At 40.6% G+C, this 17252-nt stretch overlaps 1 protein-coding gene across 2 annotated transcripts in view; it reads left to right on the top strand.

Moving 5' to 3' along the window:
* The window catches only part of LOC122542905 (WD repeat-containing protein 62-like), a 172988-nt gene that overhangs the window by 67859 nt on the left and 87877 nt on the right, over positions 1-17252 (top strand). For both annotated transcript variants that reach the window (XM_043681047.1, XM_043681046.1), the window contains exons 13-16: positions 3546-3671; positions 6902-6969; positions 11243-11364; positions 14888-14963. In XM_043681047.1, the coding sequence (XP_043536982.1) occupies positions 3546-3671; positions 6902-6969; positions 11243-11364; positions 14888-14963 (392 nt within the window). The remainder of the gene's footprint in view (positions 1-3545; positions 3672-6901; positions 6970-11242; positions 11365-14887; positions 14964-17252) is intronic.

Raw genomic sequence — 17252 nt, 5'->3', positions numbered from 1 at the left:
CTGATGTTAGTATGCTTATTCTCCAAGCTGCTATAGAGAACCCATGTCAACCAAATTGCTACTTTTCTTGGCTTTGGTGGGGGGGGTGCCATGTAGAAGAGTTGGAAAGATGGCCTTATATGTTTTGATCTTAGCATCAGCGTGGATGTTGCAGTCATCGAATACTCTCACCCTTGGACACCTGAAGGCAGCACACACTGATTGGATGCCTTGTTCAACCTTTAAATCGATGTCAACCTTAAATGAGAGGTGGCTGCCCAAGAAGGGGAGGTGTTCCACATTTGGGAGTATTACTCTGTTGATCTAAATGGAGGGATAAATTAGAACTTGACCCTCTGTCCCCTAGCATTTCCTAAAGATTATTTGTGTCCTCCTTAGTGTTAGCTGGTCTGCCATCTTTTTGTTGTCCATTATGAATTCACTTGATTCGAACTTCAAGGAACCAACATTTGTCTCCACCAGTCTCTTTTTCTTCACATATCTTTAGAAGATTTCGCATTCAATGTTTGTTTTCTGCAAACTTACTGTCATATTCTATTTTCCCTTTCCAAATTAAACCCTTTGTACTCCCTGTGCCGAATTTTAAATATCTCCAAGTCCTCTGGTTTGCTGCTTTTTCTGGCCAGTTTATATGCCTCTTTTTTGGCTTTAATATTGTTCCCAATTTCACTATTTAGTCATGGTTGAGCCACCTTCCCTGCTTTACTCTTACGCCAGACAGGGATGTATAGTTGTTGAAGTTCCTCCATGTGTTCTTTAAACGTCTACCATTGCCTATCCACCGTTAACCTCTTAAGTATCCTTGGCAAGTTTATCTAGCTAATGCATGCTTCATACCATCAAAGTTAGCCTTCTTTAAGTTTATGACCCTAGTTTAAGATTTAATTGTGTCACACTCCATCTTAATGAAGAATTCTACCATATTATGGTCACTTTTTTCCCCAAAGGATTTCAAACCACCATGTTGTTAATTAATTCTCTTTCGTTACCCATTCCCCAGGGTAGGATGGCTTGCTGTCCAGTTGGTTCTTCAACATATTGGTCGAGGAAACTGTTCCTCATACATTCCAGGAAATCCTCTTCCAATGCATTGCTACCAGTTTGGTTAGTCCAATCTATATGTAGATTGAAGTCACCCATAATAACAGCTGTACCCTTACTACGTGTATTTCTAATTTCCAGTTGATACAGTCCCAGCATCACAGCTACTGTTTCATAATCTGTACACAATTTCCACTAACACCTTTTCCCCGTTGGTGTTCCGCAGCTCTACCCATACTGATTCTACATTGACCTCCCTTAGTATTGTGTTAACCTCCTGCTACTGCATTTCCCTTTCCTTCCTTTCTGTCTGTCTTTCCTGAAAATTGAATATTAAGTTCCCATCTTTGGTCACCCTGAAGGGCTTCTGTGATCCCAATTACATTATATCCATTAATAACTGTTTGTGCAGTTGATTCATACACCTTATTACAAATGTTCCTCTCATTTCAGAGACAGATCCTCCAAGCTAAGTTTTTTGACATTTATTGATGTTTTAGAATCATTGTGAAACGTGACCCTTTTTGATTTTTGTCTTTGGTTTCTCTGCCTTCAACTTTCACTTTTCCCCTTCCTGGCCTTTGTTTCTGTCCCCACTTTACTTCCCTCTGACTTGGTTCTCATCCCCCTGCCATATCAGTTTAAACCCTCCCCAGCAACATCAACAAATACTCCCCTACGACATTGGTTCCAGTGCTGCCCAGGTGTAGACCATCTAATTCCAATGACTCAAAAATTTGAATCCCTCCCTCTTGCACCAGCCTTCAAGCTACATCTTTGTCTCTGCCATCCTGCCATATCTACCCTGGCCAGAGACACAAAACTTAAGAAGGGTTATACCTGAAATGTTGACTTCTCCATCTCCTGATGCTGCCTGGCTTACCATGTTCTTCTTGCCTCCTGCTTGTCTATGTACCTACTTTGGCTAGCACATGACACTGGTAGCAATCCTGAGATTACTACATTTTGAGGTCCTAGTTTTTAACTCCTAGCTCCCTAAATTCAGCTGGTCAGACCGTACCCTGTTTTTTTTTTAACCTAATATCATTGGTGCCCATATGCACCACGACAGTAGTCTGTCCGACCCCTTCCCGGAATGTCCTGCAGCCACTCTGGGACTCCCATGAAATAGGGAGGCAGCACATCATTTTAGACTCTTGTTTGCAGCTGCAGAAATGCCTATCTATTCCTTACAATTTAATACCCTACCACTATAGCTGTGCCACCCTTTTTTTTTCTGCCCTCCTATGCAGCAGACCCAGCCACAGTGCCATGAACCTGGCTGCTGTCTCCTTCACCGGTGAGCCATTTCCCCAACAGTATCCAAAATGTCCATCTGTTTTGGAGAAAAAAGATTGCAGGGGACTCCTGCACTGCCTTCCGACTCTTCCTCTGTCTGTTGCTCACACATTCCCTATCTTCCACAGTCATTTTTATTTGCGGTGTGACTAACCTGCTGAACATGCTATCCGTGATTCCCTCAAACTTGTGGATGTTCCATATTGAAGCCACCCACAGCTCCAGAGTTGTCAAGCCGTCCGAAAGTGTGCAGCTGGACACACTTCCTGCACATGAAAGAGTCAGGGACATCACACAGGAGGAGCATGACACTGGTCTCCTGCCATGACTTAACCCTTAAGTTATCATCGGTAGAAAAGAGAAGAGAAAATAAGAGATGAGAAACTACTCACCAGTCACTTGCTCACCTGCTGCCTGTCACTTCACAGTTAAACTTCCTTTGACTTTACCTGTGTGCCTTCAGCAGCTGCCATAGTTACCTCTTCCTCTGACTGCCTTATCTCACTGCTGCTTGTCCTCTTCACTGAGGCCTGGTGTTCACTTTAGGATACACTTAAACCTTCATCAACACTTCAACCACAAAGCTGCTTGTCTTACAATGGATGCTCCACTATAACTTGCCTTCCTTTTATTCGCTTCTGGGCAGTGATGAAAATGATTCCTCCCAGAATCCTTCTCAGCAGTGCCCTCAGTCTAGACTATCTTCTGAATATTTTGAAGTGATCTGGTCAGGTGCATAGCACTATAAGTTATATGTTGCTCGGTTAGAATAGTTGACCACATAACTGTTCTGATTTTTTTTCCCTTGTCCATTGGAAGTCTTTGTCCATGTCTAATTGCTTTAATAAACGTTATGTTGAAATAGTCATTCGCACTTCAAACTGTTATTTGAATGTTCTGCTAAATGCAGGTATGATAAACTTGATGAAGTTTAACAGTTCTGCCTGGTGTTGACGTTCCCCATCTCCCAGCCAACACTGAGAACTGAGAGGCTAAAAGAGTGTAGTGATTCTAATTCTGTGCTGTGAAATTTACCAAAGTTTTAATACATTTGTCTCGATTACATGCAGGTTACTGAATAATTCAAATTAATTTCCTTTTTTTTATCTTGGGACAATTTACTCAATAAAGTCCAAGTACTTGTTTTAATCTCTTCAGGCATTGACCAGGTGTTCAGTGTGTTTAATATGCAATACTTTATTTAGGAATGAATCTATTGGCGACAGCAAGTAGAGACCGCTTGATTCATATACTGAATGTGGACAAGCAATACAGCCTGGTGCAGACGCTGGATGATCATTCCTCATCTATTACTGCTGTGAAATTTGCAGGTATGTGTTTAGAGCTAAAATAATTATCCCAAAGTAACTGACTACTAAAATATATTGAACTTAAATTCTAAAGTAACTTTGCAATGTTACTTTATACACAACACCTTAACTAAAATGATCTTTGAAATGAAATTTAATTTTGGTGCAAAAAAATTGCAGTTGAGGGATATCCAACTGAAATTGGTGAAATAATGAGATGGAGTTTCAAAACAAAAGTTCAGAAACCCCATATTGCTAAGGGTGTGAATTAAGAAAAGTATTGAATCGTCATTTCAGCTGCTAATGCTCTTCCTACCTGAGGTATGCATACTCCTGTGTTATCTTACCAGTGGTTGTCACTTGAACTAGACTTTTTCCAAGGGTTTGGAACACTGGCAATAATTGTAATGCCTACTTGCGGCTTGTATATTAATATTATTTGCAGCTAAAGTTGCTGAATTGGCATCCTGATAGGATTCCATAGTTTATAACTCCATGTTTAACAAACTTTCAGGAGAATGCCTTGCTCTAAATTGTGGAAGACTATTGCTAAGAGCAAGAAAAGCTCTACTGTTGTTTGTAGAAACATTTTAGTAGTAAGTATCAGTAGAAATAATGCACAGCAAACTTTTTATTAACTAACATCTATGAGACCAGGTATGTGCCAGTTGATCAAATAATCTGGATAATCAAGAAGTGGATAGTGTAGAAAGTTGTCAAATGATATGGTGGGATATAGATCAGTTGCAGATATGGGCAGAGAAATGGCAAATGGAGTTTAATCCGGGTAAGAGTGAGGTGTTGCACTTGGGGAAATCAAATGTTAAGGAAAAGTATACAGCTAATTGCATGGCCCTGAGCAGCATTGATGTACAGAAGGATCTTGAGATTCATGTCCATAGCTTGGAGTTTAATCCGAGGTGTTGCACTTGGGGAAATCAAATGTTAAGGAAAAGTATACAGCTAATTGCATGGCCCTGAGCAGCATTGATGTACAGAAGGATCTTGAGATTCATGTCCATAGCTCCCTGAAATTAACCACAGAAGTACATAAGATGGTAAAGAAAGCATATGGCATGCTTGCCTTTATTGGTCGGGGAATTGAGTATAAAAGTCAGGGTGACATCTTGTAGCTTTATAAGACTTTGGTTAGGGCTCACTTGGAGAATTGCATTCAGTTCTGGTCCCCACTTTACAGGAAGGATGTGGAATCTTTGGAGAGGGTGCAGAAGAGGTTTACCAGGATGCTGCCTGGATTAGAGGGTTGTTTCTCTGGAGTGGCAGAGGCTGAAGGGAGACTTGATTGAAGTCTATAAAATTACAATGTACATAGATAGGGTTGACAGTCAGATTCTTTGTCTCCAATGTTGAAATGTCTAAAATGAGGAGGGCATACATTTAAGGTGAGCAGGAAAATTTGAAGGAGGTGTGAGGGGTAAATTCCCTAAGCAGAGGATGGTGGAGTCTGGAATGTGCACCAGAGTTGGTGTTGGAGGCAGATATGATAGGGGCATTTACAGGACTTTTAGGTAAGCACATGAATATGCAAGGAGTGGAGGAAAGTGGACCGAGGGCAGACAGAAGGGACTAGTTTAATTTGGCATCATGTTTGGTGCAACAGCATGGGCCGAAGGGTCCATACCATTGCTGTATGGTTTTGTGTTCTAAGTCCACATGATAAATGTAAATCACATACTAAGTAATAGGAACTTAATGCAAGAGGTATGAATATCACTTTATTTACAGCATAAATCGCTTAAATAATAATACAACTTTGTTTCAAATAAAACTTGGCAGCCGAGAAACTTCTCTCGCGTCCTCAACTGATTGCTCGGACATTGTGGTAAATCACAGTATTTGAGAAGTTGAATCAGTTGTTGATATTTCATGTGGCAACCTAATTGAACAAGAAGTATATTTACATTGAGGTAAATACATTAGAAAGGTGGTATAATTGGACTGAATAATTATGTGCAGTATTTGAGGTGCATGTTTTTTGTCAATTTTATCGAGAGCCAGATTCATCAGGTGCCAGTTAAAACAAAGTTTGCTGACTTGTTTGTACCTACAAAAATTTGACATGATATTGAGAGTCATCTACAATTGCTGTACTAATCATCTAGGGCCTGGATTGCCTACTTTGAACACTTGTAGCTGCAAAAGATCATTGAAGGAAAAATGCCATGAGTCCTAGATAATGATGCAAAAGTAGCCAAGTTTGTGGGCGAATACAGCAGAAATTCTAATCGATTAACTGGGATGATTGCAAAAACACATTGAGACAACAGAATATGTTTTAGTTTGTTTTTTGATGCTGTGTGTCACTTCGGATATTTGTTGGAGTAAGAGTTTTAAAATACCTTCTGAACTATTATTTGAAGATAGATAAAGCAGCTACAATTGTTTTTGTATGTAATGTATATTACATTATGTGGATTTTATTGATTCATAAAGAAACTCTTTGGGGTGTTACCATGTTCTCCTAATCTCTCTCAATTGAGCATTGTTTCCAGTTATGGTAAAAACAATGACTGCAGATGCTGGAAACCAGATTCTGGATCAGTGGTGCTGGAAGAGCACAGCAATTCAGGCAGCATCCGAGGACAGGCAAAATCGACGTTTCGGGCAAAAGCCCTTCATCAGGAATAAAGGCAGAGAGCCTGAAGCGTGGAGAGATAAGCTAGAGGAGGGGGGGGGTGGGGAGAAAGTGGCATAGAGTACAATAGGTCAGGGGGGAAGGAGATGAAGGTGATAGGTCAGGGAGGAGAGGGTGGAGATCGTCAGGAATGTGGTGAGGGGGCAATGGGGCTGAAAGATAAATCAGTCTCCCCAATGTAGAGGTGACCGCATCGGGAGCTACGGATACAATAGATGATATTAGTGGATGTGCAGGTAAAATTTTGATGGATGTGGAAGGCTCCTTTAGGGTCTTGGATGGAGGTGAGGGAGGAGGTGTGGGCACAGGTTTTACAGTTCCTGCGGTGGCAGGGGAAAGTGCCAGGATGGGAGGGTGGGTCGTAGGGGGGCGTGGACCTGACCAGGTAGACCTGACCAGGTAGAACAATGGGTTTGAAATTTAACATCTTTAATCTGAATTACTCCTTTTATTCTCCCTTTAGGGGAAAGTGCCAGGATGGGAGGGTGGGTCGTAGGGGGGCGTGGACCTGACCAGGTAGTCACGGAGGGAACAATGGGTTTGGAATTTAACATCTTTAATCTGAATTACTCCTTTTATTCTCCCTTTTTTTTAGCAAACGATAATGTCAAAATGGTTAGCTGTGGTGTTGATAAAAGTATCTATTTCCGTACGGCACAAAAGGTAAAACACTCACTTTAAGTCCCAACATTTTTGTGTTGCTTCACTTAAACTTCCTATCTATTTGCTTTTTTTATTTTTATGGCAACTTACCTCCTCTCAAGGTAGCCTGAAACATCATTTACATTCAGTGTAATGACCCCATTACTGAATTAATTTACCTGGTTGAAATTCCACAAATGGTTACATTGTGGTATTATCCTGAGTAAAGTCCATTTGATTTTTTTTATTTTATTCAGAATCTGGCCTGAGTTGGAAAATTCATTATGTTGAGTGTTACTGAGAAATATGTTGCTTAACCCACTATATTTTCACCCTTTTTTGTTTTCAACCTCTTCTCTTCTCCTAACCTTGATTTCACGTACAAATGAACTTTTCTAGTTCTCTGCCAGTGTAGCTCTGAAAGTATAGAATGGTTACAGCTCAAAAGAAACCATTTGGCTTGTATCCTTGCTGCCTGTCTTCAAGAACAACCTATCTGGTCCCATTTTTGTCCCACAGTCTTGCAAATATGTTCTCTTTGTATAATTATCCAATTCACTTTAAAAGACTATTTGAATCTCCCTCCTTACATATGATCAGTATTCTGAAAATAATATTCCTCATCATGGTTGCTCCTTTTGCCACAACATAAATAAGAGCAAGAGAATACAGTACCACACGTGGGCTCTGAAGCTACACCACCGCTCAGTAAGATCGATCCTGATCTGATCTTTGGAGCTGAGGCAATTTCCTGTCTGATCCTCAATCTATTTTAAATGAAAGCAAATTATGTGGATGCTAAAAATCTGAAATAACGATCTGTTGGAGAAACTCCAGTCTGGCAGCATCTGTGGAGACAAACAGAATTCATGTTTCAAGTCCAGTTTAACTGTTCTTTGGAACTGAAAGGACCTAGCCAACAGCAGAAAAAAACCACAATTTTCTCAGGTGGAGAAGCAAGATTGAGGGTTCCCAGAGCAAAGACCGAATCTGATGAAGTGCTTATGCCGGAACCATAGATTCTCCTGCTCCTCGAATGCTGCCTGACCTGCTGTGCTTTTCCAGTACCACACTCTTGATAAAGACCAAGTCAGTATTAATAGTAGTAAAGCAGAGATTGATATGTAATATAAGTGTAATTGTTAGGTGTGAAAACAAAGCCAATAAGATGCTGCCAGGAATATAACAAAAACAAAGATCAGATGTCATACTCTGAAGTTGTGGAACTCTATATCGAATCCTAGAGGCTGTAACGTTCCTAAGTGGAAGATGAGGTATTGTTCGTCCAGCTTGCATTGGGCTTCATTGGCAGGCCAAGAACAGAAATGAGAGCAAGGTGGTTTATTTAAATACAGAACACAGGAAAGAGAGAGTGCTTGGTGTGAAAATACCAATCTCTCCCTTAACATCAGCAAAGCGATAGAGCTGGTCATTGACTTCAGTAAACAAGGTGGAAGGCACACACTTAGCTATGTCAGTGGAGCTGAGATGGAGATGGTTGAGAGTGTCCCTCAGAGTGACGGTCACCATCAACCTGTACTGGTCCACCCACATTGATGTGATGGTCAAGAAAGCACAACAACACCTCTACTTCCTGAAGAGACTAAGGAAATTTGGCATATCCGTAAAAACTCTTACCAATTTTTACAGATGCACCATAGAAAACATTCTTATCCAGATGCATCACAACTTGGAATGGCAGCTGCTCTGCCCAGTAATGCAAGAAACTGCAGAGTGGTGAATACAGCCCAGTCCATCTCTCAAGCCAACCTTCCATCCATTGAGTCCAACTATACTTTCTGCCTCAAAAGCAGACGACATAATCAAAGAGTCCACCCACACTGGTTATAATCTCTTCCAACCCCTTCCGTCAGACAGAGGATACACAAGCTTAAACACACAGACCAACAGTTTCAAGAACAGCTTCTTCCACGCTGATATTAGACTTCTGAATGGACCCCTCAAGTTTTAAATTTAATTTTGACCTCACTCTTTGTGCACCTTCTCTGCAGCTGTAACATTCTATTCCTCGCTCTGTTCTATTACCCTAATGCACATTGTATGATGCAATCGCCTGTGCTGGACGCAAAACAACTTTTCGCTAGGTACACATGACAATAGTAAATCAAAATAGCAAGCAACTAGGGACAGCAGTGTCTGTGATCTTTGAGTAGAAAGCTTCAAAGATACCTGACTCTTGAAGAAATTCTTCTTTGTCTTAGTGTTAAAATGTGCCCTCCTTTAAGAGATTCCAGAATGGTATTTAGGCTGCCAAACACCTTCAGAGTCTTGTTTCAGTTAAAACACATTTTTGTTCCTCTGAAGTTAATCCAACCTAATCAACCTTTCCTCAAAACCTGTAACCCAGGAAATCAACCAAGTGAACGTTTGGTGAAAAGTTTCTAATGCAAAAAATGTCCCTCGAGGAGACCAAAACAGTAAGCAGTACTACCCTCGGTCCTGCCAAAGACCACACGGTTTTAACAAAATTTGAAATAGAAACAGGATACTTGAAATGCTTAACAGGTTTGAGTAATACATGCCCTTGCAAAACTTGAATCAATGGGATTCAGAAGATAAACTCTGGTGATCGGAGGCATATAGGAAGATGGTGTGGTTATTGGAGATCAGTCATTTTCAGCTTCAGGAAATCTCTGCAGGAGATCATCAGGATAGTGTCACAGACCAAACAGTCTTCAGCTGCTTCAATTCTCCTCTCCCCCACCCACAAAGAAGTTGGTATGTTCACTGATTGCATAATAACTTGACTAGCTCCATTCATAACTCTTCGGGTACCAAAGCAGTTAGTGTTTGAGTACAATAAGATCGGGACAATATCAATGCTTAGGCTGACAAGTGGCAAGTAACAGTCATACCATCCAAATGGTGGGCAATCAACAACTCCAATAAGAGACAGTCTAACCGCTGCCTCTTGACATTTAATGGTGTTACCATTACGGAGTCCCCTCCTGTCAACATCCTGGGAGTTACTATTGACCAGACACTCAACTGAATTCTCCATATAAACATTGGCTACAAGGGTAGGTCAGATGCTGGGAATCCTTCACTGAGTAACTCACTTCATGACTCCTCAAAACTGCTCACCACCTACAAGACACAAGTTAGGAATGTGATGAAATACTCCCCACTTGCTTGAATAAGTGCAGCTTCAACAACTCTGGAAGCTTGACATCATCCAGGACTCAGCAACCCGTTTGATTGCCACTAACTCCAGAAGCATCCATTCCTCCTCCAAAGCTCAGTAGCTGTAGTGTGTGTTATCCACAAGGTGCATTGCATAAATTCACCAATTCCAAACCTATGACCACTTCTGTCTCGAAGGACAAGGGCAATGGATACATGAGAACACCACCATCTTCCCCTCAAATCCACTCACTATTCTGACTTGGAAACACGATGCTGTCCCTTCATTCCACTGGATCAAAATCCTGGAATTTCCTCCAAAGGACGTTCTCTGGTTCTACCTGCAGCACATGGATTGCAATGCTTCAACAAAGCAGCTCAGTACCCTCTTCACAAGGTCAGTTAGGGATGGGTGATCAATCCTGGTCAGCCAGCAACACCCATCCTCTGAGAGTGAATTTTGTTTTTAAACAGCAGAGAGAAGCTCTTTGTTTAAGTCCAGTGGCACTTTCTTTGAATCTGACTTAAACTGCATTTATATTCCAGCCACCTTGCAATAAATGCTAAAATTCTATTTGACTTGATTACTTTCCCTGAATAGTAACTACTTGTGCTACATGTTGAAAATGCTCAGATCTCTCTGTGCCCAAAGCATTCCATTTAAATAACATACTCCAAGATAAGATTAATACCCCCAACACCGCCAAGTTCCACCACTCTTGCAGATTGTTTTAAATTTTTGCAACTGATATTTAAAACTCATTCTGTCCTATCAAATATTAATTCAGCTAATAGTGGGATACTTGGTAGAAAACTTTGAGGGCTTTTTACGAAATGGTTCTGCTTTCAGCAAAAACAGATGACTCATTTGTTGGATAATAGCTTAATCTCCACACACGAAACTGATTTTTGGTATTGCTCTTGATGGTTGCACAGAGCTGCAAGTCTTTTTTTAATAAATGAAAAATTATTGTGTCTCATGTTTGTTTGTTTACATGCTGTTCCTCTCTCCCACAAACTTTTTGCTGGGGGTAATTATTTTTCTTATCTACAGGAATGGTTTGTAATCCAAATCTTTACAGAGCAATGGTCTTGAGAGATCCTAGTACTTGAACTTGTCTTTCAGGCAATATAAATTTTCTTTTGGCAGTCCGTTGATGGAATTCAGTTTACACGAACTCACCATGTAGTTGGAAAAACATCATTATACGACATGGATATTGATATCATGCGGAAATATGTAGCTATTGGCTGCCAGGACAGAAATATTAGGTATGTTTTCTTCCTTTGGTGGGGAAGGGATACATGGTCTCTCTTTCAAAGTGAGAATCTTAGTTTTTGAGATTGAAGCCCTTCTGTTTTTGTTATTCAGTCATGCATCAAGCATTTCTCAAGTCAAATTGTATGACCTAGAGTAAAAATTAATTTAGTATTTTGAGTGTTAATGATTAGGTGAAGTATGTCTGGTGACTATAAAAGCACAAGTGTCAATTTACTTAGTGTCTTGAAAAGTTTAAGAAAATGTTGCTGTTCCAGTGTGTTGAGAACATTATCCACCTACTTATCTGTCCTTCAGTTTTACCCTGCCCTATACCATCTGTAACTGACAACATTCCAGCAATAATACTGAAGACTTGTGCTCCAGAACTATGCACTCCCCTGGCCAAAATGTTCCAGTACAGTGACAACATTGTTATCTACCTGACAATGTTGAAAACTGCCCAAATATGTCCTGTATATGAAAAGCAGGACAAATCCAATCTGGCCAATTACCGCCCCATCACTCTACTGTCAATCATCAATAAGCTGATGGAACAATGCTATCAAGCAGCACCCGCTCAGCAGTAACTTGCTCAGTAATGCCCTGTTTGTGTTCCACCAGTGCCACTCAGCTCTGAACCTCCTTACAATCTTGGTTCAAACATGGATAAAGAGCTAAATTCCAGAGGTGAGAGTGACAGCCTTTGACATCAAGGCTGTATTTGACAGTGTGGCTTCAACGAGCCCTAGCAGAACTGGCATCAATGAGTATCAGGGGACAAACTCTCTAGTGGTTGGAGTCATACCTGATGTAGAGGGAGATGGTCGTGGTTATTGGAGGTCAGTCATCTCCACTCCAGCACATCCATGCAGGAATTCCTCAGGGTAGTGTCCTCGGCCCAACCATCGTCAGCTGCTTCATCAGTGACCTTCCCTCCATCATAAGGTCAGAAGTAGGGATCTTTGCTGATGACTGTACAATGTTCAGTACCATTCACGACTCCTCAGATTCTGAATCAGTCAGTGTCCAAGTGCAGCAAGATGTCGACAAAATCCAGGCTTAGGCTGACAAATGGTAAGTAACATTCGTGCCACACAAGATAAGATTAGATTAGATTAGATTAGATTCCCTACAGTGTGGAAACAGGCCCTTCGGCCCAGCTAGCCCATACCAACCCTCCGAAGAGTAACCCACCCAGACCCATTTCCCTCTGACTAATGCACCTAACACTGTGGGCAATTTAGCATGGCCAGTTCACCTGACCTGCATATCTTTGGACTGTGGGAGGAGACCGGAGCACACAGAGGAAACCCACGCAGGCACAGGAAGAATGTGTGCAAACTCCACACAGACAGTCACCCGAGGCTGAAATTGAACCTGGGACCCTGGTGCTGTGAGGCAGAAGTGCTAACCACTGTGCCACCCTGCCACAAATGCCAGGCTATGACCATCATGAATTAGAGACAATCTAAGCACCACCCTTGATATTCAGTGGTGTTACCATCACTGAATCTCCAACTATCGACATCCTGGGTTTTAACATTAACCAGAAATTCTTTGGGACTCACCACATAAACACAATGGCTGCAAGAGCAGATCAGAGGCTAGGAATGCTGCAGCAAGTAACTCACCTCCTGACTCCTCAAAGCCTGTCCATCATCTATAGGTCAGAAGTGTGCTGGGATACTCCCCATTTTTGCCTGGATGAATGCAACCCCAACAGCACTCAAGAAGCTTGACACCCTCCAAGATCAAGCAGCCCGCCTGTTGTCACTACATGCACAAGCATCAATTCCCCCCTCCACCGATGCTCAGTAGCAGTAGTGTGTACTACCTACAAGATGCATTGCAGAAATTCACCACATATCTTCAGACAACACCTTCTAAGCCCCATGAGCACTTCCATCTAGAAGGACAGGGGTAGCAGATATATGGGAGCCCACCCACCTTCAGGTTCACCTCTGAGTCACTCACAATCCTGACATGGAAATATATCGCTGTTCCTTCACTGTAGCTGAGTCAAAATTCTGGAATTCCCTCCCTAATGGCATTGTGGGTCAACCCACAGCAGGTGGACTGCAGTGGTTCAAGAATGCAGCTCACCACCACCTTCTCAAGGGCAACTAGTGATGGGCAAAAAATTCTTGCCAACCAACAATGCCCACATCCCACAAAATGAATTAATAAAAAACCGGAAAGGCAGAGCTCAGTTTCCAGTCCCCATCCCCTTGCTGACGTAAAGTCATGAGTTCAATTAGATTCTCTGCCTTACCCTTTATTAGATGTAAAGCTGCAGGTTACATTTAGTATCTGATCTATATTGGCATTCACCTGGTTTCTTATCACCCTCTCGTATTATATAATTTCAGCGTAAATCCTGAGGTTTTTAAACATGGTATTAACGACATCTAACCACTTTCAAATTAGAATCAAAGTGAAGAGTGAATTAACCTAGAAATAAATTTTTCCATAGCTCATTTTGGAAAGTAGTTTGGATATTAATCCCATTTAGAGTGAGGAGGGATCTGATCTGGATGTACAAGTGCAGTGCATTCTATTAATATAGAATACAAGTATATCATTAATGAGCCTGTAGTTTATATCTTGTCCATGTATGGTATTCTGCAATTTTCTTCTGTGCACTGCTTTCCATATGGCAAACATAAGCATGTGACCTGCCAAGTCTAGGGTTGCCAGGATTAGTTTGACATCACTTTCTGTCTGTTAGCAAACATTGTTTCCTTCTTTGGTGGTTCTTCTCTCAACATCTTCCCAACCCCGTCATCCCTAATTTTTGACTGATTATAAGGATGGAAACTGAGGAATTGCTGTTTGTTCTAATTACATTATGGATAAGTGAAGTATCACTGATTTTAGTAGCAAAATGTTATTTTGTGAGCAGAATTACTTGATTGACTCACGACAGAACATTGTGCTGTATAAATGTAAAATGTATTAAGGACTATTGGATGTTACTTCACTCTTGCTTATCTACCTTTTGAATTTAATTAGTTAACAGTTGAATTGTGCAGACGAGGAAGATCGAAGGTGTGATGATTCTTTTTTGCTGATCTTGGCTAGGGTTATAGTAGAATTGGATTCTGACTACAAGACTGGGGAGGGGAAAGCTGAAAACAAAAAAGTAAAGAAGCAATGAAAAATAGTTGAAAAAACCCAGCAGCTCTGGTAGTATCTGTGGAGAGAAAACAGTTATGTTTTAGATCCAGTAACCCTTCTTCAGAACTCCGTTCAGAACAGTGGAAAGATGAACCCGACTTCCTATTCTCAATAATTATCCTTCAATTCTTTACTGCAATAATGGCGGGCAGAATTCAGTCAATCTTTGAAGTTAGAAATGCAAATAACATTGGTAGGTGTTGTTATTTGAAGTTCTGTCTTGACACTACTTACATATAAGTGGCCATGAAATTATTCCCAGTAGTCCAAAATGAAGGAATGAAAAGGAAAGAAGAGAATGTATTTTATCTGATTCCTTTTACTAAAATTAAACTACTTTTTATGTTGACATTGCAGGGTTTTTACCATCGGCAGTGGGAAACAAAAGAAATGTTTCAAAGGTTCACAGAGTGAAGATGGGATCCTGCTCAAAGTAAGGATTACAAGTCTTCACATATGGAATAAAACTTTTTTTTCAATCCCATGTTTTCACTAATTTTACAGAGGATAATAATGCTTTACAAAAATCTATACTACTGCATCCTAAGGTCTTCGAATTGGCTACAAAGATGTTGGATGCATGAGTTGTAATCTTACTGATCAAGAAACTTAAGAACTCAAAAAAAAAAATTGAGGGATGTGGGCCAAATACAGGCAAATGAGACAAGTACAGTTTACGAAACCTGGTCGGCATGGATGAGTTAGGCTAAAGGGCCTGTCTCTAAACTCTGAAGATGTTTGAAGTTCAAAGGCTGAATTGCAGTGTGACTTGCATCAAACATTCCTATGCAGACTTGTGTAATCAAATATGTAACGATCATGTAGTAATAAATATGGACAAATGCAGCACCTATAGTTTCTAAACATGAGTCAAATCTTCCGAGAAGAGGCAATCCCAGTCGGATTACCACTTCACTCTTTTTAACTCGCCCTCCACTGGAACCCCACTTTTCTGGCCTTGATGTCTGATTGGTCTGATCAGTGCAGGGTCAGTGCTCAAGGTCAAAACTTGCGTTTTTGTTTGAACAGCAGTAACAAGTATTCCAAGGCTTAAAGATCCAGAGCCTCATTTATGAGACTATCAAAGTTAGTAAGCTAAGTGGTGTGTTGAATGGAAAGTGATAAGATGATCACTCGTCAAGTGTTTTTGACTGAATTTAGAAGAAGGGTGTCCAGGATTTGGTGATGTGGTAAGGGGATGCACAGGTAGCTTTATACTTAGCCAGGAGTTGGGGTAGGATTTAATCCCTCCAGTCTTTCCTGGAGACAAGAGAAAGAGGACCAAAATGTTCTGGTACCAAAATTGGATCAGATGAGCAAAAAAAATTATTTGCAAATAATTAATCCACCAATTTCTAGCCTGTGTTCTAGAAAGAATGGAGACAGGAAAGTAGAAATCTATAGATCACAACTTAATATATCATTGGCAAATGCTGGAATTCATTATTACGCAAGTAGCAAGACATTTCAACCCGTAGTATATTTGGACAGAGTCAACTTCCTTTTATGAAAAGGAAAACATGTTTGCCAAATTTTATTGGGGCTCTTTGAGGATGTAACAAGCAGGATAGATTAAAGGGAACCAACAGATGTAGTGTGTGTAATCTTCTGCAAGATACTTGATAAGGGTCCACATAACCCATGCTAAGATTTCATGGTGTTGGATAATATATTAGAAAGATAGCTAGCTCACAAGAAATGAAACTGGGATTTTTAAAAATCAATTATCGGTATTGGTGCTTCAACTATTTATAATTGACATTAATGATTGGGATAAAGGGATCCAGTATTTTGTCACCAATTTTGTTGATTGTTCCATCTGCTTATTTCTTTTGGACTGCCTGACAGTCACCCAGGCCCTTAAGCTGTGGTATGACCGTCTCTCTGAACTTGCAGTCTCTGTAATTCTGAGCCTCTTGAGCATGCTGCAGAGTCTCCAGTTGCCATTTGGACTGTAAATGTGAAGCTCAAATTTCTGCAGCTGGAAGCCTCTCTTGTATATGTGGTCAACTAGGACATTAGTAGGGTCCATGACTTTCCACATCTTACAGGTGCAACATTCCACTTTTCCAATCCTTCTTTCATAAACAATAATAAATGTTCCTAATGTATAAAAAATTTAAATATAGTCCCTGAGATTTTTTTTGCCAACCAATGATCCAATATCAAGTTCCATTCACTCATCACTTCTGTACTCACTGATTTATGTTGGCTCCTGGATAAGCAGTGCTTTGAACTTACCTTTAAAATGTTTATCTCTCTACTTAAATCCATCTAAATCTTTCCCCTTTCTATCTTTAATCTCCTCCAGCTTTGCTAGTTTCCTGTATATTTACACTTGTCTAATTCTAAAGTAACTGAAAATGCTGGAAATGCTCAGATGAGGTTATATCTATGAAGAGCAAAACTAATTTCACGTTTCAGGCCTGACGCCATCTAACTTCAGCCAGTTCCCCATTTTAACTGGCAGCCACCTCTTCAGCTGACAAAACTCTGTGCTATATAGAGAGTCATACAGCATTGAAACAGGCCCTTTGGTGGTCTAGACATGAGTCAGAGAACAAACTACCGTTGGTCATTTGATTTGACTTAATGACTAGCATGTTCCTGTGAAAGTGAAGGAGAAGGATGGCAAGATTTAGTATCCTTGGATGACACATTGAGAGCTGTGTCAAAAAGAGAAAGGAAGCCTATTTAATGTTTAAGAAATTGAAGACCGAGC

This window comes from Chiloscyllium plagiosum, chromosome 41 (assembly GCF_004010195.1).
Source record: "Chiloscyllium plagiosum isolate BGI_BamShark_2017 chromosome 41, ASM401019v2, whole genome shotgun sequence".
Classification (NCBI taxonomy): domain Eukaryota; kingdom Metazoa; phylum Chordata; class Chondrichthyes; order Orectolobiformes; family Hemiscylliidae; genus Chiloscyllium; species Chiloscyllium plagiosum.
Note: the sequence above shows the minus strand (reverse complement) of the source record. Positions and strands in the feature narration are given on the sequence as shown.